The sequence below is a fragment of the Plectropomus leopardus genome, chromosome 16 (genome assembly GCF_026936395.1).
Source record: "Plectropomus leopardus strain MGB_pleo_1.0 chromosome 16, ASM2693639v1, whole genome shotgun sequence".
Classification (NCBI taxonomy): Eukaryota; Metazoa; Chordata; class Actinopteri; order Perciformes; family Serranidae; genus Plectropomus; species Plectropomus leopardus.
The window spans coordinates 11,443,105-11,467,771 of record NC_142191.1 but is presented as its reverse complement, the minus strand read 5'-3'; the positions used below and the strand labels follow the sequence as shown (position 1 = coordinate 11,467,771).

Genomic DNA, 24,667 nt, shown 5'->3' with positions numbered 1-24,667 from the left:
GTCACTCTGTAACTTAAGATCAATTTAATACATAGGTTGCAAGAATGATATTTGTTTTGTCTCTGCTATAAATTTCAGCTTGCATGTTTCAAAAACAGGCATGAAAGCATAACTGAATGGGCCTTCACCTGCAAAATGTCCCTTAAAATACCATGTACTGATCAAGAAGAGATTCAGAATGACTTCTTATACTTCTTTTCAACCAAAATTAGCACATGCATGTAGGTTTTTTCAAACATGGGCTAACATGCTAAAAATAGGCTATAGACTCCTTTTCCATTACCAGCAGAGCAGAGCTGTGTACACGGCTCTGCAGCTGACAACTGAGCCTTTGTGTTTTTTATTGTTTTTTTTTTTGTTTTTTTTGGTTTGTCACATTTGACGTCACGGACAAACTGGAGACCAGATAAACCGTTCTTCTCTTTATATATCACTTACTTATTCAGTCTCTCTTTCAAAATCAGTGCAGACTAATTTGGATCGATGTTTGAGCACTGCTTGGGTAGCGACAGATGGTAATTAGTGGTGACGTGTCATTGCATCTCACTGCTTAATGAGTTGAAATAAACACATTCACCCGAGTGTTGTGTTCCCATCAATGCCGATCGAAGCCGGATGCAATGAATATCTGTGACTACTGCTGACCCAGGTGGGCCTGCCATTTGTACACTTTCCGACTTCATTAAAAAGCCAAATGCGGGTGTCTGTGGGATTTTCGTGCAGTGGAAATGAAGCTATAGAGATGAAAAAAAACTTCAAAGAGACCCAAATAACTACAAAAATGCTCAAAACAAATGCAAAGAGACACAAAATGACAAAAAAAATCCACAGAATTACCTCAAAGAAACAGAGAACGACTACAAAGAGAAGCAAAACAACATAAAACAGGACTGAACAACTGTAACTGGTGTGTGTGTGTGTGTGTGTGTGTGTGTGTGTGTGTGTGTGTGTGTGTGTGTGTGTGTGTGTGTGTCTCCTGCTCCTGTGAAGGAGAGGTGTGGGATCTTTTGCATATCTTTTCCCAATGCCCAATGACTTTAAAATGCAAAGTCAATTCAGAATTTTAGCACATTTAACAGGACGGAGTACACTTTTACTATAAGTCACTGAGTTTTTGTTTGAGCTGTAATGTTTTAATATCTGCAGTCTCTTCAGAAAGCTGCTTTAACACTCACTGGTTGTTCTGGTAAAAGAAGGTGAATGACTCACTTTTTTTCTTTATAGGCAGTAAAAACAAACATTTGTTTCACACCATCTCTGTGGGCTTTTCTGCACTATTATGTTTTCAGTGACCCTGAATGTCATTGAGCTGCACCTGTGCCGAACAGTTGAGGAGTCCGGATGATGTTCCCTCTGACTCTGGGTACGTCAGCTCGACAGCAAACTCAAAGCCCAGCGGCAGGTAGCCCGTCATGAAGAACCTGGACACAAACACACACACATCACATGGGAACATAAAGTAAACATAATTCAAATTCAAATCTGAGGCTTTAAAGCTAAACACGAGCTCCGTCAGTCTTTATTTATGTTTGCCTCTCCCTCTTCATTATAACTTGCAAGTGGATGAAAACTTTGTATCTACTGGGTGTTAATGGAATTTAAGATTAACGCCCTTGTCTATAGAGTACATTAATGACAATAATAATGTCATACAGGAAAAACAGGTTTTGAAAGCTGTTCACTGACAGCAGACAGTTTTTTCACTCAATTGCGCCACATCACCACAAATAAACAAGGCTTTTACCTGGCAACATTAGCAAAACACATCAGCCTGCGTCAGTACAAACTGTATATCCAAAAACATCTCTTTCACATTTACATATGCTATTTCTGCTTCTAAGTTTACTTTGATTACAGTTTAGAGAGCATAATACTTAAAAGATAAGCTAATGATGAATGGGGAAACAGAACTTTTTGTTAAAAACAGAAGTTCTTACTACGACAAATCAGAACAATGGTTGTACACTCTGGAAAAAAGACACATTAATCAGTGCTGGGCATATCATTAATAATAAGATCACTTACCCCAGTCACAAAAGTATTGTAAAAAATTACTAATAAAATTTCAGTGATAATATTACAGTTACCCCAAGAATAAATAACTCATTATAACCTCACTTTCTACTTCAACCCCTTACTAATCTGAAATCTGACAATCAATCACGTCGCTCATTTTCTTAATCATCGAACATGCAAGTCACAAAGCAGCAAGGTAGCTTGGAAGATGGAGACATTCGGTGGCTGGAAATATTCACATTACTTTGTTTTTGTGGGGAGGAAAGATGACAAGAACATCGTTGTTCCAGGTGGCGGCACTAAGACTAGCCCCCTGTACACTGCCTGCTCACTGCAGGAATATCGTGCCGTTATGCTACCTCGTCATTCTGAATAAAGACAAAGTGGGGAGACAGAATTGTCTCACCTTTGAGCTGAAAATGCAGTAGTCCCTGCATGTTGTCTAAAATCACACACTAGAGCAGCATGATGCGACTTTTGTTTAGTTCTGTGTTAAAATGCAAAGGCCTAAAAATGGGCTTCGTAGAAGCCCGACAGCATGATCTCTGTGGAAAAAGGGCTACAGTTTCTACTGTAAAAAAAACCAAAAAAAAACATAACCTTAAACCACCTGAAACACCTACTACAATCAACAGCACAACAACGTGAAGCTTGCGGAAATACACCCCACTAAAGAATAAACCCTATGCCACTCCGGAGGATGACTAAAGCCCTAACTGGCTAAACAGTAAAAACTTGTTTTCAATTGTAGACAGCTGCAGGCTATGAGTGATACAGTATCAATGAAGCTTGTGGCTGGACATGTGGTTTATGAAATGTTGCCCATCTTAGTGACTGACTCTGTCTTTCAGACAAATCGTTGGGAAAATACTGGTCACAGACAGCAGAAGACCCTAAATATCATTTGCAAGCTAACAAACCTGAACTCCCTGACATTCACACAGAGGCACAAGACACATTGTGAGGAGAAATGTAACCTAATATATTGAGTAGTGTAATGAATTACTGTTGGCAGGGTGTAATAAGTAAAGTAATAATATTTTATTCAAAAGTGTACTGAGTAATAGGCAATAAATAATTTTTTTGTGTAAAGAGCCAAACACTGCCAAAGACTGCCTTGAAAACACTTATATCACAAAGTGAATTATCAAGATGTAATAAAGTCAATTACATTGACAGCTTAAGCTGAGTGCACAGAATTATGGGCTGTATTCATATGTTTTCCTTTTCCCTGAGCAGGAAGCTGCGTTATCTCTGCTCTATGTATCCTGACTTTGAACACTGGGTCAGTATGTACAGCAGTTAGGCTTTACCATGTGTAGCAGTGTGTGTACGGTGCATGTGTAAATGCTTATCAGGCCTTAGTTGACCTCTAAATAAACACTGCTGTAAATTATTGTTGCAAATGTCAACAGAAATATTGTACTTGGAGAAATTGTAGAAGAGGGTTGCAAAAGTTTTCTGTAAGTTTCCATCTGTGATTCATATTTGACTGAAAACCTGCAGTAGAGGACACACAGCCTCTGTGTGAGGAATGTGCAAATAGTTAGAGTTTACATTTTTTTGTTACTGGGCTCACTTTATCTACTTAAGATACAGTATATCCATCTTGAATCTTAGTTGTAAATATTTCCATCAGTTTGGTGCTCTGTCCCTTGACTGAATGAATTAACTGTATTTAACTTTAAATTAATGTGAGAAAAAACAATCTCTTATCATAGTATTATACCAACAAAAAACAAAGAATGAATGTAAGAGTACCCGAGAGCTCCAGCGGTGATGAAGACCACCCAGAGGTGTCCCAGACTGAGTGTAGCAGCATAGACGATCATCCCCACCAGAGACATGAAGTAGACCGCAAGAGTGGTCTGCCTGGAAATACAAACAAAACAGTGAACATTAATATAATTATAACCATGATATATTCAGAGAACTGCTGCTTTAAATTTATGTGGATAAACTGTTACATGTTACTTTAGTTGCTGCGGCAGACTATGGAGGATAAAAAATGACTTAAGTATCAATAAATAAATGCTTAAAATAATAAAATAATACAGGAATGGATAAATAAACACATATATAAACAAATAAATGCAGATATAAATAAATAAATTGTTAGATAAATGCATATATAAATAAATGAGGAAAAGTTGATGATTAAACAGGAATTAAATATGTTTATTCATTTTTGTACAACTTTATTTATTTCTGTATTTCTGCATTTATGTTAATGAGGTCCTAACCTCTGGATTCATTCATTAATTCATTCATTCTTTTATTAATTACCATATTAATTTGAGCATTTATCTATTCTTTCATTTATTAATTTAATCTAGGATTTACTTATTTATGTCTTTATTTTAAAAAATATATTTAAAAAAATAAATAAAATATATAATATCATTTTTTGTCCCCCATAGGTAGACCACAGTAGCATCTCAAGAGATTTATAAATGAGTTTAGATTTAAAAGTAGTCTGGTATAACACTGCATGCAGCTTCAAAATTTAAAGGTACCCCGTGGAGTTTTTGAGTACTAGTAGCACTACGGCGTACATTGAAGGTTTAAACATGTTCTAGGTATTTACATTGCAGTTTGGCCGCTGCTCTCACTTAATACTAGACCAGTTTCAAACAATGTTGTTTTCATTAGTCTCTGCAAAACATGGGAAACTCTCGATTTTATAGTTTCTTTGACATGCATCACACCAACTCTTGAGCATTATAGCGAATGCACTGTTTTCCCCTCACTGTAAAGGATGTTTTGTGGATGTTCCCATCACACCGACTGTATCTTCAGGATCTAACAGGATTCGTATTAGCATGGAAATGTAAAAAATAACAGATGAATTTCAAAGTATTTATCAATGGGCAATCAGAGTGTAATTACAATATGAATGAAAATACTTAAACCATCTGGAAAAGAAAACACTGCCAGGTTGGACTGAATGCGTCTCTGCATGTAAGCCACAAACACACTCGCACTCCCAAATTTGCAGAACAATACTCTTGTAAATAACACAGAGGGGTGTCGACTGAAGCCCCCCCATAGATTAAACCCTGCTGTCACTATACAGGCAAAAGGCCCACGAGGGTAGAACGACTACAGTGAGAACAGCATGCTGCACCTGGATAAACAGACACTGAGCCCCAACAGCCAACAAATAAACACCAAACAAGAACTGACACGAGACGAAAAGCTAAATGACACTAAACCGAACAGAAAAAAGTTTGTGTCGCTGCAGTGTTGGAGAGGGTCAAGTAAATATATAAACACGTTAGAAAAGCCACATGAAATGCAACTTTAAATCTTTGTTTTTGCATCTTTTTAATTTCAAACACTGGAAACAAAACAGTCATACTTTTCCTCTCTGACATTCCTCTTACTTGTAGGTTTTAGTTTTGTCCAACCAAACGCCACAGATCAGGGAGCCGACCATCCCCGCAATGACAATGGTGAGGCCAATCCTCCCAGCATTCACCTCTTCTCCCTAAAGTGTCGAGCAGGATTCACAGATAAGTGACCTTACGGCCTTACATACCAAAGGAAGGCAAGGCAGTTTAAGACAAAGCAGATATCATGTCAGGAAAGGGAGTGGAGGTGAAACTGTGCGAGTTTCTGTGTCTGGTGTCATATAAATCCTTTGACTACATTTCCTACTGATGGAGAGTGAGATTACATCAGAAGCTTCAGCAACATTATTCCATAAAATTGTACAAATATTTTAGCATCAGTCTGCATCAAAACTTCAGTTGAAAAAGCATCCTGTTCCCAAATAGTTTTGATCACTTTGTCATATTTGAAAAGGTCTCCATATGGACATTACTACACCTCTGTAAACGAAAACTGTACAGTGAAAAGATTTTAAAAAACTGATCAAGTTCTTGATGAACCGCGTTTAACAAAAGCAAAACTACATCAAAACATAACTCTCACACAACTAATGCTGTATAATCAGTCTCATTCACAGTCATATGCTCAGAACTCCCCAAAAAGAAACCCCTATGATAAGTAAACGTATCTATTCTCTCTTGAAAGCCAAACTCTATTGACAAAAAAAGTATTTTTAACTCCCTGAACACGGGAGCAGCTGGTCTACGGCTGCCTCCATCAGTTATTTTGTTTGTGTTGTTTTGTGACTTGGCTGAATCCGAACTAATCCTTAAAAACACAAAGGTCTCACTACAACACAAACAAACTAACTGATCGAGGCAGCAGCTTCTGTGTTCAGTGAAGTAAAATTACTGTTTTTGTCAATGGAGTCCGGCGCTGGGGAAAGGATCAATAAGTTTTACTTTTGATTTAGTTCCCCGTGGGAAAAGGAATACATAAAATGAGTCGTGGATAATACTGCATAAGTTGTGTGAGAGTTTGTAAACTGGTATTTTGATTTAGTTTTCCTGTTGTTTATCACAGCCCCCTGCGACTTCAATTATTTAAGAATTTTCTCAGTTTTTAGATTCTGCCACAAAAGCAAAGTTTTCTTCACACATTCAATGTAACACATGGTGAGCGACTGGCATACAAAAGGTCATTTCGGGGATGAAGTATTCCTTTAATCTATTACTGCAGAGCAGTTCATCGATGTTGTGTTACATTGTTTCTGGGTATAAAAGATTACAGCTGAAGCTGCAAATATGTGAAGCTGTGAAGTTCAAATACTTCAAAATAGAACGTCCAAATCAGCATTTAAAGTCCTGAAATATCAAAATATGGGAAGTGTAACAAGAGCGTTAGTAATAGATATCAGTACAGAGACAACACTCTACTGTATGTCTTTGCTGTGGACTTACAGGGTAATGCTCGATGATCATCCGGTTCAACAGGGTTCCAACAGCATAGAAACAGCCCACGTTCAAACCTATGAGTTGGGAAAAGTTGTCAAACAACGTCTGCACAACAGGACAAATATATCTTTGAGGAAACCCTTCACAAACTTAAGGAAGCAGTGAGCATTGTGACACACTATAGTATTATGACATACTTAAATGTGAGCGGTTGAAGGGTTTCTATTTTCAGCTGTGCCAAATGAACCTAATCAGAAGTTTCCGAAACATAGAGCTGCCCCAAACCAAGCATTTCTATACAAGGGCAGGTCTGTTAAGGGCTGAGTATTTTTTTTCTCTAAACCAAGTTTTTAGATACAGTCGGTCACTCAGACATAAACTACAAAGAAAGAACATACACCTCCTTAAAAACACTTAGTAACATTTGGGGATGCAAAATACAAAAAATACTAGAATAAGATGCTGACATGGTATATTTCTGTAAACATTTGTACTTTTCATACACATCATATCAACATTTCTAAAGTGATGTAGTTCTGATAACGTGTGTATGATTTCAGTTTCTCATCAAATCATCAAACAAAACGTCTTCATTTGTGTTTGTGGCAACAAACTGTTTCTAACAAGACTTTTGAACATCTCCAGCTGCATTTGTGGCAACAGAACTGGGTATTTTTTAAGACAGGTCGGGATATGTCCAGCTGTGTTTATGTGTTAAAGTAGGTGTTTTTTAACAGGACCTTTACATTTGTGTTTGTGGTCACAAAACTGGGTATTTTTAACGAGACTTCAAGGCATTTCTAGTTGTGTTTGTGACGATGGAACTGGGTTTTTTTTTTAACAACACATTAACACATTTTTGTCCATGTTTGTGGTAACAAAACCTGGTATTTTTTTTTTACGTCAGTTTGGGATGTGTCTGTGTTTTGTTGTAGAATGAAAGCGGGTGTTTTTTAGTGACAGTTAAAGAAAGTTCCATTGCTGTTTGTGGCGACAAAACCAGGTATTTTTAACAAGACAAAATTATTTCCAGCCATGTTAGGTTTTTTTCTTTCAAGATTATATTTTGGGCTTTTTTGGCCTTTACTAGATAGGACAGCTATGGTAAGAAAGGCGGAAAGGAGAGGGGGTGAGACACAGCCTTTGTACATGGGGCTAGTGGGCGCCCCAAGACTGGGTATTTTAAAGGACACATCATTCCTTCATGTTTGTGGCGACAAAACTAGGTCTTTATTACAAGACGTCAGGACATTTGTAGTCATTTGTGGCAACAAAAGCAGGATTTTTTATTGGAACATGTCAAGCCATGTTTGTGGCAGCCAAATTGGGAATTTTAAGCCAAAACATTATTGTTTCCTGACCCTAACCAAGTAATTTTTGTGCCTAAACCTAACCACACACTAACCACACTGTTGTCACAACATGGAATTTAAAACTATTAGGAAAATTATTAACAAATAGAGATGTTAAGTTTCAAAATATCCACTGCATATGAAATATACAAATGCAAAATATCTGTGGTTTGCAGAAATGTACATGGTGTAGTTGCCTGTTTATTCATGTGACAACTGCTGTACGGAGCACAATGAATTCCCGAAAGGACAAATAAATATCTGTCTAAAACCAGCATTTATTCTGGTGACCGGGTTACAACTACAGAGAGTGACAATCGCAGGTCAATCAGAGACCAAGTGAACCTTGCATTGTTATCTGGCAACCGAAAAATCATATGTAGAAAGGAAAAAAGGACACAGAGACAAAGGCACAGGGACACTAATAACACACTAACAATAGTCACATGAATTGTGTCACATGTAGTGGTAGGTCGAGCAAGGTCAAAGCGTTTCCTAAAACTGCTCACAGCTGTTGGATGTGGCTGTGACTTGACAAGCTCGAACAATTCGACAATAGAGAAACTAATTTCATATCTCAGTGTCCTTCATCCTTATAAAATGGTTATCTTCAGCACAGATCGATCATTTGTTAAAGATTGCCAGACAATAAACAAACTTTGAACCCCTCTGGGACACACTCGCTCTCGTCTCTATGAGCTTTTGAATAACTAATGACTTGTGTGCATTTTTATGACTTTTAATGACAAGATAAACCTAGTTACACTTTAAAGGCAGAGTACTAAGGCTTTCAGGAAAATCAGTGAGTGGTTTCCGTGCTAATGTAACAGCTATTATCCAGCAGTAACAGTAACTCACGTAACACAGGGAAAGTGTGATGATGTGTTGGGGGAATTCCTGACTAATTTCAACCGGATTGGTTAATTTAAAGCAGCTTTAATCACAATAACTTTATTAAACAATTTGTATTCAGTGATGTGTGTAGTGATTATCACATAAGATTATCACCCAAGTATGTATAATAAATAATAAATATGTATATAATAAATATGTATGCATTTCAGTGAGTTGCAGCTCATAGCTTAGTGTTTTAGTTCACTTTTATCACTTTCGTTGTGTCATTTTCACGTCAAAAAGCTTCACTATGGTCACTATAGTGACCAAAGTGAATCACTTGGCAGCTGAAAAGACAGATATTTCACTGAAGAGATGGTGGAGACCAAAAATGGAGCTAAAACAGAGTGAATATTGGACTTACACTCGTCAGATAACCATAACCATAAACATGACTCAAAATGAATAACGATGTTGATCTGTAACTGTTGGATGTGAAAGTAAGCAACTGTTTGCTCTCAAGTTCGGGTGATTATAGTATGACAATTTCTCATATTTTCTTACAATTCAAACCACACAGATCATAATGTAGTACCACAAAAAAATCTAAGCTCTGGCTGTGGATGTTTTTAAGTAGTCTAAAATAGATTTAATTGAAACAAAATAATAACTACTCATGTGGGGAGTAGTATAGACTAACCATAAGTGACGATGAGGAGGATGAAGGGCCTGTTGCGGAGCAGCCTGAGGATAGAGGCCGTGTAGGAGTACTGCTCCGGTGGGATGGTACGAGCTGTGGCCTGGGCCTGAGTCGGAGGAAGTTTAGGACGCTCCTGGAAGACTGAAATATGGAAAAGAGCAAAATCAATGTTAAAGATTCAGCCATGAGCGAGTGTATCTAGTCGTCAACACAGACTGATGAACAAAATATTATGTGACTCATAAATGTGGAATAACATATATCCTTGGTCCTGGTATGTCACTGTCAAACATGCTGCATATGTATTGTCAGCTTTTAGTAATTTATTGCTGCCCTGTTAACCTCTTCAGTTCTTTGGCATCTTCATCATTACAAGCTCATGTTGTATTCATACCCTCTGCAAAAACATAGTTGAATTGCAGTGTTCACAAATAATTCCAGAGACAAAATGCGACATTCAGCACATAACTATGATTTCGTGTTTGAGCCGCGATTGTTTGCACACGACTGTTAACATGGAGGTGGCTGAGTGGGCTGCTAACAGCACAAATGGTGCTAACAACAGCAGCAGCACTGACAGACCTAAAGGTGTTAACCCTGGGGGAACAGAGGGTGGGTGTTACGCTTCTGCAATGACACCGTTGCACCACTGTAGGTGGGGACGGCATTTATCTGCTGTCACCACCAACACTACGGATGAGAATCATGTACCGAATCCAAATTATCCGATCCATCGAAACCATACACCTCTGAACTTATATGTTCTTTATCTTGATGCTAGCAGGTGTGAAATAAAAAAAAAGGCGTCAAAAAGGATGTCAAACGTATGCATCTACGCTGCTGGAAGCATGCACAAGAAGGAGTCATGCTGGAGAGAAGGAAACAGTCCAAAGTGCGTCTTCTTTTCATGATGAAAGAGTGCTGCTTGTAATGTCTTTTAAAATTATTATTTCACGTAAGGGTGGAAACACCATTAATATGCTGAACATCTTTATATGCAACACGGGCTGCCGTATATTTGACACTGTGCACAGTGCCACCGCAAATTATCAGTAGAATATTGGGTACATAAATAATAAATAATCAAATAAATGTGCTTAAAACAACAGAAAGTAACTGTTGGAAATGTTGTGTTGCCTTTTTATAAAGAAAGAAGGCCACAAACTTTCTAAATGTTTAAGGGGCATGGAGCCTAAATGAGCTGCAGTGAAGGACAGAGTCAAACAAAGTTGAACAGGTCCATATATATATATATATATATATATATATATATATATATATATATATATATAACTCAGTCTGTCTTTTCTCCTGAGAGCACGTGCCCTGAGGCTTCATGGGGAAATGCAGATGTCTGTCTTTGTGGATCTTGGAGCTGAGCCAGCCTTTTCTCCCCCTCAGCGAATCTGACCTGAGGTCTTGTGTTCAGTAATCAGTCTTACTCAGTGGTGGAATGGATCAAAGTACATTTACCCAAGTACTTTACAAGTACTTAAGTATGAATTCAAGGTATTTGTACTTGAGTATTTTAATTTCATGCTACCTTATATTTTTACTCCACTACATTTCAGAAGGTAATAGTGTACTTTTTACTTCACTATATTTATCTGGATGCCTTTGTTACTTTACAAATTAATATTTTTTTAAAATAAAAAACATAAAAAGGCTTTATAAAATATGATGTTTTGATATACATTAAATATTAAATTACAAAACAGTTTATACAAGTACAGCTGTGATAATTAGTTGATAAATTAATCAACTGACTGAAAGGTATAACTGCCAAATATTTTGATTATTAATTATATTATTTGATAATTAATTATTTTGAGTTATGGGGGTGTTATTTTAAATTTTGTTTATAACTCCAAGTTTTTTGCATGTGTTCTCTTCTTTTTCCTGTTAGGTGTTTTTTTTATTTTATAAAGTTCTGGGTGTTTTCTCTATTTATTTTTTTTTATCATTTTGATTTTTTAACATGTTTTTTTAAAAACAATTTTGAGTTTTGAGGCTGTGTTTTTTCTTTTAATAATCTTAAGGTGTGGTTGTATTTTTTTCTATTTTTTTAATAACTTGTGTCCCCCCCCCACCCCCACCCCCCTCTTTTTAATAATTTTGAGGGTTTTTTTGGGCGCATTCTTTTTTTGGAAGATTTTTCTGCATGACTACCTTTACTTAAATACTAAGTACCTTAGTACCTGCGGTACCCACGCTGCAGGAAGGAACGCTACCGCAGGTCCTTCCTTCCATCGGCCATCAGGCTATACAACACCAGCCTGAGCCAACAATAACCTGGACTCACTACAATAAAAGTTGCACTCTCTGACCTCTTGTATTACAACCTGTACATTTTTGTCTTCCTTGACACATGCCTATTTTTTTGCCTATTTTTTGCACTATTGTACATTTAATATTTTATATTTTGTATATATTGATATTTTACATATATTTCTATTTTCTGTACACACGGCTGCTGTGACAAGTGAATTTCCCACAAGTGGGATAAATAAACGTGTCTAAGTCTAAGTCTAAGTACTTAATACTTAAAGTAGATTTTCTTGATTATACTTGCTATATATATGCTATACCTTCACAGTGTGATATTAGTGCTTTTACTTGCATAAAGGATCTGAATACTTCTTCCACAACTGGTCTTATCAATCCTGTGAAAATAACCTGCTAAACTGCTCTGACAATACATGAATTTAGTGATGATTTCAGTTTCAGAAGAAACGCAAAGTTAATACATCTTTAAAAATCATTTGTGCATTGTAACTTTCTTTTTCCGCCTCTGGTGATTCCCCTTTATTCAGTCAACTAGATCCACTCACGCCAAGACTTTCTCTGTGGTTAAATCTGCCAGTTTGTTCAAAGGAAGGCAGCCGCCAAGCTCCTTCTCTCACCTCTCTTTGCACACAGTTTATGCAAATCTCTGAATCCAGGGACTTTGTCTGCCCCGCTGACTCACGGGCCTGTCGCAGGGCTACAGATGGCCCTGCCAGCAGGACAGCCCTCACACATGGCATCTTGCATATATGTGTGAGGGTGTGCTATGTCTGCAAGTGTATGTGTCACATCATGAAACCACTGTGGCCAACTGGTGAGAATTAACTTGCTGGAGTAACCAAGAGAAGCATAAGTCACATTTCTTACTAAATAGAATCTATGCTTTTAATCGGCGGTTAACCGTAGAACAGCTTCACTGCTTACGGATGTCTGTCTACAGGTTAAGTTTGCTTATCAGTTTACTGCACAGCGTATCACTCTGATCTGGTAGGAGACAGACAGCAGGCTAGCTGTGGAAATGTAGTCAGAGACCACTGATAAACTGAAATGGCCCACTTAAGATTCATTTTCTTGTGTCTGTGTCATGTGGGTTTCACCACTGCCTCGCCCCTTCAGGAGACTAGCGGCGGTCCTGAGTCTAATCATTCCTGTGGGAAAAGTTATTAATAATCTCGCAATAATATTGCAGCTCTTTTAGACTTTATAAATGTTATCACACTGAATTGATTAAAACTTTAGGGTGAAATGAGTCGTTTTGCGGAGGTTTTGACACTCACAAAAATCAATCCACTGATTCATAGACGTAAGTCAATTGAAAAAGTCTTTCTGGGCCCTGTGGCATCACATGACAGACCCAGACGGTGTAATTCTACTTTTGGCCACTACATAAAATTTGCTTCAAAGCTTGGTGCACTTCCTGGGGGCTTGGTGGAGACCAGAGGATGGGCAGCGTGTTTCTGCATGTTAACGCGACTAGCCTTCTGTCTGTCAACAGAAAATAAAATAAAAGGCAAGACATTTACATCACAAAACATTAAAAAATCACCACCTTTAAATGAATAATGCATTGAATGTGGTGCTAATGCTCACTTAGTCAATGGAGTGCCAGACCAAAAGGAAAGACCTCTTGCATTGCACATCAATTGATGTTTTTTTTGTTTTTAAAATTGACCATTAAGTTAACGGTCACTGGGTATAAGACTATTGAAAGCAAAACCAACCAAAACTGACACCCCTAATCAGCAGCAAAAGCTTTGTCTAGAGTTACATGATGTGGGTGAATTTCTATTTTTCTACCTTATATCTTTCTTTCTCTTTAAACTAACAACACTGACAGTTCGTCTGAATGTTGTACACGGTGCCACTATGGAATGCCTTCACAAGCATCCTTTTGTGTTTCTGAATGCAGTACGCTTATGAGCGCCCGCCCTCTCCCTGTCCGCACAGGACAACAGCTTTTTCATGCAACTTGTTCCTCCTCTCTTACAACCACCAAGCCCACTGTTCTCTAAAGAGTACTACTATTTACAGCTTGTAGTTTGCTACTCTTTTCTGACTAAACACTTCAGTTATTATTCTACTTTCCTCCCTGAGATTCTAGTTTTCTCCTCAATAAGAAAAGACAAGAAAACAAATGTGATTTCTACATGTGAGGTGCTAAATGTACAATTAAAACTATATACTCTGAGATAATGCATTAGGGAGCGGTAGGAAAAAGACATAGACGGTTAAAATGCATGAGCAGCAGATATAAAGCAGACTACAACTAAGCATTTTTTTCAACAAATGACATCCTGTTAGTCACACTAAGTCACGCCACGCCACTTCCCTCTACCAGAAACCTTTTGTGATTACAAGTCCTCAATTTTTCTTATATATTTCTAACCAAAGGCACAGGGAACATATCCCCTCAATATTTAGAGCATGTGCATTAATGAAAACATAAAACTGAGGATATTTACACCTTAAACTGATGAAGAAAAGGCAAAAACTGGTGCAGAAAAATCACCCAAAAGCAGGAAATCAAGCATTTGATAAAAATGTTTTATGTCTCCCACAAATGCTGAAACAAAACCTATAGCCTTGTCTATAACGTATTGCACTTTACAAAATAATACTGTTTAGTATGCTCAATTGCTTTTGTGCCTGTTCCCGTGACATTTCTCCTGACCTCACTTGCACCACCACAGTATCTTTTTTGTGCATCGCCCCTTCAGGGAGGGCTTTGTGTTGGCCCGAACATGCAGGTCAGCACTTTTCTTGTTCACTGAATGGTGCTTCTTGTCAGAGTTGGAGTCTGCTGTAAATTAAAACCACAATCAGGTACATCCACTGAATTAAAAAATCCCACCGGCCTGAGAGAAAAGAAAAAGTATTTTTTTGAGGGACGGTTTCAAATGAAGTGGAAAAGCTGAGAGACTGAGGTGATGTCACCATTGCCTTCATCCATTTCACTCACTTGAATGCCTCATTGGCCGCATCTTAACCATTCATAAAAGATCATTGGTTACACGGTATAGTAAAATCAGTTTTTAAATAGGATTTAAATCTACATTTTATGTAAATTCGGAAACTGATGAAACTGCACCCTTCATGGTGTCTAGCCAAGCTGAAAGTTTCAGTTTTATCTGTTTTATCTTTACATCTCTGGCTCCATCTGCTTGGCTAGATAAGACTAGAAGTATGTAAAAAAAAAAAAAGGTTGTTTTTTTTGTTTTGTTTTTTACATTGACTGTTGGGCTGCCCCTTGAAAGTCTGAGGCTCGCATAATCAGTCGGAGACCCTCAGTCAAGAGCACCGTGAGGCGATGGACACTCATACTGGCACATTTTGCAATGACAAATATACCCTAAAACCTCCAATAAATGCACTATACAGTGCATCATTGCAGCCCCAAAAAAGCACTAAGTGGAGCACTTTCTAGCTTACATATGATAGCTGGATACAGTTATCAAGGGCAGTCAACTAGTCACCTGTAACTGTCATTAAAACTGTCGGATTCTTGATGAGCTTTTCTGCCTCGGCCCCCCCAGTCTAAGATTGCCACTGAAGATCTTACCAAAGACAACGAGGATGAAGAGTAACGTAGCCACTCCTGCTGTGATGTAGAACATGATTCTGATGTGGTGAGCCAGCTCGTCCAGGTCGTCCACATTAGGCACCAGGATGGGAGGCACCAGGAACCCGATGGCAATACCCAGCTATAAGACAATGAGCACATATAACGCAAATGAATGAAAAACACAGTTCAAGAGTGAACACACATTACTGTATGGTAAGTTATATCAAATTAATGTGGCTCGAAAACAGAAAAAAAAAAAGCTTTTAACTCCACAGTTGCCACGTCATTGTATTATCTCATACATAGCGACTAAATGTTACTAGAACATGTGTATTTAGAAGCTAATGTTTTTTGTTTTGACACACACATAGTTATATTCTATGTGTTGTCTTTTCCTGGTTTTAAGGCCGAATTAGAGTGAAATAAAATTTTTTGAACTTAGTAGACTGCTAAGTTCAGAAAAATTATTATTTCAAATAAATTTTAACCATCAACTTGTTTGTGTCAATTATCTGGAACTTGCATGTGCAGGACAAGGAAAATAACAAATGCTAGCAACTGCCAAACATAAAAAAAAAAAAATTACTCTTAGGGATGCACGATAATGTTGGCACGTCATCAGTATCGAAAGATAAAGGCTTTAAAATGTTAAATCAACATTGGCCTGAAATGAACATTTATGTCAATATGACAGGCAGATGTGATGGTGCTCTAATTATGCAGCTTTAATCAGTTGATTAAACATTATTGAATATGTCCAAGTCCAGCTTGTTGTGCCTATTGTCAGGACTGTATAAGGGAGAGCATCATCCAAGCATGTTAAAGTAGCATACATTTTACAGTTTGTTTGTAATGTTGCATGAAAGTAAATATGGCATGTCTTGCATAGAACGTAAGTTGAAGTAGTTTTCTTATTTTGCCCTATGAATGTGTAAATTTTGAAAAGCACTGCATTTCATGTCTGCAGTGGACATAATAATAAGTTAATTCCACTTCAAGAGAGACTTGATGCTCTCTTCAAAATGGTGGAAAATAAATATGTGCATTTATCGGTGTATACAATTAGCCAAAATGAGTTAGAAAATATTGGCATATTGGCAAAAATCCAACATCATGCATCTCTAGTGATTCTCTTATTACTTACACATCAGGTTGCTCTATGAACATGTTAAGCTGAGCAGACAAAGTACGACAAGGAAGCCTCAGCAAACAGTTAACACAATCTTCTCTGGCCTCTCGCACCAAGACACTAGAAGTCCTATGTGACTTTGGCATCCAGTGCAGCTGCATAATCTACAGACAGCTGCCTCGCTGTGTGGACTCTGCTGCAGTAATAGAAAATAAATGGAAATTAATTCAATATTCAGACAAACCTGGTTTCCCAAAACTCCTATGGAACAAGCCGTGGAAACCTCTTTCTCCCCAAACCACACCGAGGCGAGGTAGGAGGGGATACCGAGGACGAACACAGTGGCTACTGAGCACACAAACTGGCCAAAAAAGGTGACTGGGAACAGATCGGGACCGGCGCTACCAATTTTTATCCAAGCACCAATGCAGTTAAAGGCCGACCCAACAAGCACAACGTCCCGGATTCCCCTGTTGTCCAGGAGCCACAGGACGGGCAGGATGAGTGGGATGTATGTGAGCAGGTAGATCATGGCCAACCAGTCGATGGCCAGAGAGTCAATGTTGTAGAAGCGCATGAATATGTTGCTAATGATGCCGTACTGAAGCCACATGAAGGCATTGCTGGCTGAGACAGCGCTGAAAAGGAACAGCATGACCCAACGGCAGTGGTAAAGTTTGGTCTCAGCTTTGGGGACCAGCTCTGCCCGGTCACTGTGCAAAGCCTCGACGTCTAACCGTGACCCAGTGGAGATGGCTCTGCCTAAAGGTCCTGGAGTCCACTGCAGCGAAGCGAGGCCTGGAGTGGGATTCTTTGCAGCCTTGGACCAAGTCCATTCTTCACCGCCAAATTCAGGATTTGCATGGTTGTCTTTCAAAGTATTGTTTTGTGGCATTTTAACTGTCCTTAAGTGGGGGCCCCTGGAGCGTGCAAGGTGAGAGGTCTTAGGATTTCGGAGCTGGTGTCCTTACAGCTCACTGCCCTGTGTGCAAACTGCCTGTTGCAGAACGATGGTTTTCTCAGAGAAGCCAGAGAGTGAGCACAGCTGGAGTTTCACTAGTGTCCTCAGTCCATTCACATCTGCTGCATGTGATGGTATTGAGCCTCTATACTGCATATTTATCACCTTCAGTCCTGTCATGTGACATTAATACAGGAAATTCAACCTAAACCACTCCTACAGACTCAGAGCCTATATCACCTCTTTAGTTAACTGTCCCAATGACAGTGACCCCAGAAAACAAAAAAACCCACATATTTCTTTGTTGAACTTTAGTCCCTTGTGAAGGATAACTCATTTGAAGCATTTTGCAGTTGCTACAACAAGTTAATGTTTCCAAATCTTTGTTATTGAACACCTACGGATCCCAGGCCTGCACTCTTAAGGACACCTGGAATATCCCTCTCTTTCAGCCACCAAGAATAAAAGTTGGTGTTGTACATTTCTGCAAACCATGGAAAAGCTAAACTGGTATGTTTTAATATATTACATTTGTACATTTCATATGTAGCAGATATGCTGAAACTTTGTTTCTTTACGTTTCAATTGTATGTTGTGAGAACACTCTGGTTAAAGACACAGGTATCTTGCACGAAAATAACTTTGGGTCATACCTGCTGAATCTGTATTCTGAAACAAGTACATGAGACAGACGTCCCTTCTCCTTCCTATTGCCTCTGATGGCATTTGCTAGAATCAGATCTTGGGGAAACAAAACAATTAAATAAAAAAAAAATCAGAGCCACAAAGTCTAATGCAGCGATCAATCATGTCAATCACTGCTTGTGAAGTGTGGTCAAAGTGTCAAATATGAATCAAGATTCTGCTCATTGTCAATTTCTCACCTCTAATGTTTTTACCAACCGTACCAACTTTCTCATTTTACAGATAAACAGTACACTAAAATGTGTTTCTGAAAACATTTGAGGTGAGAAATGGGCAGTCACAGAATCCTGACTCACATTTGATCAGTCCTGGTTTGAAAGTCTGACCACAGTTCACAAGCTGTGATTGACAGTTGCATTAGAGACTCCTCAGCTATGACTGGTTGTTTTCGTTAAGGTGCGGTAAGGCCATTAGAAGCACTATGTAGAAACATGGTAGGCAGAGGAGTATAATGTTAATGTTCTGATATTAGGAGATTATCTGTCTCCGCTGGTGTTGTGTGAATATAGAGACAGTTTCAGCAAATATAAAAAAAGTTAAATTTCATGAAAAATGAATATGCTGTAACACAATTTGCTGTAAAATTATGGTATACTCCTGGCAGCTGTAGTTGCCAGCATCCTGCCGTTATTTTACAGTGTCAGCACTGGAAACTACTTTGATACTAGAATACCATTAAATTTATCACTGAATTTTTTAGGAGACATTTTGGTGTACAGTGTAATATTGGCTCCAAAAAGCATCCAAGTATTTACAGTGTTTTACTGTATTTTGGAAAAACTGCACATAACTTTTAAATTTGGCTGTAATATTATAGCAGTCATTTTGCCTCCAACAAGCATCAAGATAAAAAGAGTTTCACTGTATTTTGGAAGACAAAAACCCACTCTACAGTACTACAAGAATTTGGCTGTATTTTTACAGCAGTTTGTTATAACTTAGATTTCTGCTGAATTACATGTAGTTGCAAGCTTCTTACCATTATTTTGCAGTGTCAAGACCAAAAATTACTTCAACAATACCATTAAATCTATTACAGTATTCTACAGCAGATTGACAGGTTTGCGGTTTATTATTGGCTCCAAAAAGCATTAACATTCACAGTGTCTTACTGTATTTTGAAAAAAATGTAGATTGCTGTTAGAATTTGGCCATATTTTTAAAGCATTTTTTTTACAGTACTTCCTTTGTTTTTTGGTGTTTTGTTTTTTTTTGCTGCAGTTTGCTGTCCATCTTGCCTTGGTGTAACAACATCCATCATTAAAGGGTGTGGTGTAATGAAATGTGCTGATATAGAGGCAGTTTGGATGTAATAAAAATAATCTATGACCCAACTGAACTGAGGCAAAATTTGTATGGACGCAGGATGTCTACTCCAGTAAATTATGAGGTCTGTGAAAGCTGTTTTTCTTGTACAAAAGACAGGGAAAGACTTCTCATGACTCTGTGGAGATGTCAGCTATAACTATATGAAAGACTGTTTGTCAAGGCAAGTTTGGAGTGTTAAACCTGTCTGAAGACCAAAGCGTCCAATATATAAGAACAAATAATCTGTTAGAAGACAATCATTGGGAATCTATCAGAAAGCCGGCAAATGTTTATAAAAACTGTATCCAAAAATCCAGTTCGCACTCAGCAAAATTTTTCAGCAGTAAGTGATGACTTTTCAGTGACATTTTACTTGTAGTCGATGTCCTGTAAGTTGACTCAAGTGTTGCTTGTTCAGAATCTTAAAGTGTTAAATGCTTGCTTGCAAGCTTACATTAACAGCAGCGGCACAATGTTGATCTTTGCTCTCCTGTCTGCTTATTTGGCTGCTCATGTGGATTTTAAAACACCCCCACTGTACTTAATTTAGATGAATGCAACATCTGTGAAGAATTATGTGTGTGTTGTTTTTGTGAAGTGACAGTCAGAGATCCAGAAAACAATTGCTATGTGTAATGTTCCACTGCAGTGTGTTTAACATGAGATATACCATAGTCTGTCTATCACATTCAGAACAATGTGACTGAGTATTAAGTGTGACTGTCTTCTCTCCTCTAACTGAGAGAACTTTGCATAAACTGAAATTACGGCACCAACTACAGAATATACTTTTGTTGACTTCAAGATTCTCCCTGCATTTATTTTCTATCAAACACTGCTGGTAACTCAGTCACCAGAAAAACAGTGGCATTGTACATTCTTGCCAACCATGAATACATTACATTTCTGAATTATTATGTAGCGGATATGCTTAAACTTTATGTTGTAACAACACTGTGAATAACATGTGGTTAGGTTTAGCTACAGAAGCACTTGGTTATGGATAGAAAAAAACATGTTTTGCCTCAGAAACACTGATTTACATGGCACAAACCCAGCAGGAAATGCAAAAATGTCAAAAATGTCGAAAATATAACCGCTTTTCATGGCACAATAACAACTAGAGAAGCTGTTCATATCTCTGTTAAATCAACTGCTTTTTGTGGCACTCTACTGGCAGAAAATGTATTGATGTCTCTCTATAAAACAACCGCTTTTAATGGCACTATCTGGCAGCAAAAACAGCAACGGGTTGCTAAATCACAACTGTTTTTGTTGGTTGTTTGTTTGGTGGTCTCTAACAGTAGTCTGCAGCTTGGCAGGTTTTTTTGCCCATCATGAAATTATCGCCATCCACCATCCCCTTTCCTCAACTACCAGTGTCAGCTCATGTAACACTTTGGAAGCATTGATATGATTCATAAGAAACATACAAATGTAACATATCCAAGGTTTGCAGAAATGTACAATGTCAAATTTTCTTCTGGCAACTGGGCTCTGCTTTAAGACATAATAAACTTGTATACGTATATTACATCTCCTCTAAGTCAAGGCCTTTTCACAAATCTTTCTATGTGTTCCCTGGGCCGGGACCAACATCTGCAAAGCAGCTTTGCCAGAGGACCAGAGGGCATCCAAATCTGCTCACAGCTCCAAGACATACTTTTTCAATCAATTATTGATCGTTCCTTTGCTGCCTTTTTAACTCTCACTATGTTATTGGTGAGTTATACAAATTTGATCATTTCTTAGTTTGTTTCTTTTAGTCATAGTTGCAGATTTTGGAGGGTACGGATTCTCCCAACATGCATGAAAGCATGAAAGCACCAGAGGACTTTTATTTTGACATAATTAAAGACATTTACACCCTAAATGGATGCAGAAATCGCATAAAATTGTGCATAAAATTCACCAGAATGCAGGAAATGTTTTTGATGCTCAAAATTTTCTGGCAGAGGACCCCCAAACCTCTCATGTAAGATATGACCCTCCCAACCTACTCCCACGCTTTCCACTGCTAAAGGCAAGTTTGAAAATAGAGGTTGCCTTTTGTAAAAAAATGAGCATTTGGTGTTTTGGGCTTATTAATACTAAAGGGTTAGTTTTATACATGTGTGGAGATCTGTTAAATAGACATAGAAAATTTGAGAAACAGTTTTGTGTTTTTTTCATTTGTTATTTACAGTGAGCTGCAATGTAATGTTATATATATATTAAGGTACACAGTGGTTGGTTAAACTACTTATGTCCATACAGCGTAAAGTGCAACAGCTGTTGATTTTAAATGGGTTTAATACTTCTGACAACTATGTGACATCAAATGAAATTGATTGTTATCTGGGAACCAAATAGGGTGCAAAAATGCCAATTCAAGATCTTGCCTTAGACTTTGAGTACTTAATGCTCTCTTGTTGTGTCCTGCTTCATTTTATAATCTATCGCTGCACATGTGGCTGTAAGATGTTATTTCATGGTTTATTTGAGCTTTAGGGCCAATGCTTCATCATTCCAAAGGCATATTCTGTCATGTTGCTTCATTAAATCTGGTCCAATAGCATCTACAGTACTGTGCAAAATGTCTTAGGCCCCTTGATTTAGCAAAGTTATAATGGGGATAAATACATATTTATTTCTCATTATCTTTTTTTTTAACATACAAAGAAAGAATATAGAGAACATGTAGAATGCATTGACACACAAAAACGTCAGAACAAAATTGCTTCTTAAGACTTAAGTCAATATTTAGCATAAAAAATGAAATGCTACAACTATAACAAGAGGTAAATAATCAATATTGAGCATGTCTTGAATGCAGCCTGGTGTAAATGCACCAGAAGATTAGTAGTGTAAATGTCATCTTGCCTGCCAAAGAGAGTCCAAGACATGCTAAGTGTAAAGGGAGGTCACGCTAAATACTTCCATCTACAGCAAGTTAAAGTTGTTTGATTCTGAAATATTTGCATTTATAATACTGTATACATATGTCATGTATGTTCTAGTTGTATTTTCGTAAATGCGCTGCTGAGAAATAAATATGTATGATCATTGTAACCTTGATAAAATAACAAGGGTGGCCTAAGACTTTTTCACAATACAGTATAATCATGCTTGGGGCTCTTAAGTTCATCTCCCATTTGTTATGTTTAATCTACGACCTTGAAGTTGTTTAGATCTACTCTATATTTAAATTTCCGAGCAGAGGCCTGAAAAAGAAAGGAGCAGGTGATGAGGTTAAATGTATGTCTCTTCTTGCATGTTTTTTTCTGCCATTCATTCTCTCACAGTCGCAGCAAGTGATGCTGAGCCTTGATCACACAGGAGGAGATGCACTGTGGTCCCTGACCCAGAACGTGCGTAATTACGCAAACGTGCCAAACAGATGTGGGTATGTCCATATGATGGGAGGTTAGTGGAGCTATTGGGCGACATATACATTAAATAAGTGATCAAGTAGGTTAAAGGCAAACTTGTCCCACTCACTGACAGGAGTATAGCATACCTGATTACCGAAGACTCCGATGGAGCAGGCGGTGGACACTTCCTCCGATCCGAACCACACCGACGCGATTCTGGACGGCATCCCGAGGATGAACACCTGCGCGAAGGAGCAGGAGAACTGCCCCAGGAAAGTGACGGCGAACAGGTTGGGTCTGACGCTGGCCACTTTGATCCAGGTGCCTGCACAGTTGAGCGCAGTGGCCACCAGCGCGATGACCCGGAGTCCCTTTTTGTCCAGCAGCCAGGTCACGGGGAAGATGAAGGGAATGTATGTCAGCATGTAGATCATGGACATCCAGTCTATGGTGAAGGCGTCCACGTCGTAAAACTTCATGAAGATGTTGCTGATGATGCCGTACTGTATCCATTGGAAGGAGTTGCACAGAGAATAGGAGCTGAACAGGAGGACGATCATCCAGCGCCGTTTGTACAGGCGGGTGGGTCTCAACGCTTCGTGTCCGTCCAGCGGGCTCGGATCGTCGGCGCGCAGTTCCGCGTCACCCTCCTCCAGTTTGACATGGTTCTCCAAGTCTGCCTTGCTTTGGTCGTCAAGATTACTGTCTCCTAAGGCTTGTTTCTCACTCATATTAAACCAGGCTGCTAAATATACTCATGGAGTATAAAGTTCACGCTCAACTGCTGTCTGTTAATCCACATGCAACTGAAAGTCGCCCTGTTCTAAGCGTTAACACTAAACATTCAGCGCTTTTAACGACACACAGCACTTACAGTTTCATGTTTTCACCTAAAAGTTAAATCAAAAAAATATATGCTTCAAATCAACAGTACAGTTAACACGAAACTAATGAGAGCTTCACAACTTCCAGTTTACGCGGCATTTCCTCCCGAGTTACTCCAACAGGTCGAGTTTACGCCTCAAATATGTAGGCTAAAGTTTCAATAAATTAGTGACAGATAATTTCATGAATGAATTCAAGCTGTTCCGGACGGTTTTCGAGTGTACACACGTGTAGGAGCGCCTGCTGTGACCCTCCACCCGGACCTAAAACCGCGTTGGGATCTTGAAACAAGTCGGTCAACTCAGGCTCAAGGGCGGAGTTTCAATAAACTGTTCTTTGTGGTATCTGAGGAGCCTGTAACACCGAAATATGTCTCTTTTTCTGCAGTTTGTAACGTGTTTAAAGGTCGCAGTTTCCTACCTGCTATCATATATGGTGTGGAGTTGTAAACATGCCTATTTTTTATCACTTTATTACCCCCATTTTTTAAAAAAAGCTGATATTGTGTATTTAGTTTGCCTAATAAAAATGGAGTGATCACAAGAATGTGAATGACATGAATGCCTTAGTTGTGTTCAAGGACAGAGAAAATAATTCATACTCAGTCAAAGCAGGTTATGAATGACTATTTTTGTGCGTTACAACACACTTCAGCTCTTGGTGAACAGCGCCATCTAGGGACTCCCTCCTCACAAGAGACAAAAAAAATGTTTGTCACGTGTCCCCTGTTATCAGCACCACTGGGAATTTCACAGACTCAAAGAAAAACACTGCATGATAGCATAAACA

General features: G+C 38.4%; 1 protein-coding gene and 1 long non-coding RNA gene across 3 annotated transcripts in view; one reads left to right on the top strand and one right to left on the bottom strand.

The window, feature by feature from the left end:
- flvcr2b (FLVCR choline and putative heme transporter 2b) overlaps positions 1 to 24,417 on the bottom strand; it is a 31,683-nt gene extending 7,266 nt beyond the window's left edge. The window contains exons 1-7 of one of the 2 annotated variants that reach the window (XM_042503681.2): positions 23,140 to 24,417; positions 15,535 to 15,676; positions 9,690 to 9,830; positions 6,810 to 6,877; positions 5,403 to 5,506; positions 3,778 to 3,888; positions 1,316 to 1,421 (exon numbers count right to left, since the gene is read on the bottom strand). In XM_042503681.2, the coding sequence (XP_042359615.1) occupies positions 1,316 to 1,421; positions 3,778 to 3,888; positions 5,403 to 5,506; positions 6,810 to 6,877; positions 9,690 to 9,830; positions 15,535 to 15,676; positions 23,140 to 23,724 (1,257 nt within the window). In that variant the 5' untranslated portion in view covers positions 23,725 to 24,417. Of the gene's footprint in view, positions 1 to 1,315; positions 1,422 to 3,777; positions 3,889 to 5,402; positions 5,507 to 6,809; positions 6,878 to 9,689; positions 9,831 to 15,534; positions 15,677 to 16,910; positions 20,424 to 23,139 lie in introns of those variants that run through there. The other variant, XM_088089197.1, reaches the window with a different exon arrangement.
- LOC148186839 (uncharacterized) lies at positions 22,116 to 24,435 on the top strand. Its single transcript, XR_015779081.1, has 2 exons — positions 22,116 to 23,025; positions 23,127 to 24,435. It is a non-coding gene; the product is annotated as an uncharacterized LOC148186839 (long non-coding RNA).
- Positions 24,436 to 24,667: the final 232 nt, after the last annotated feature.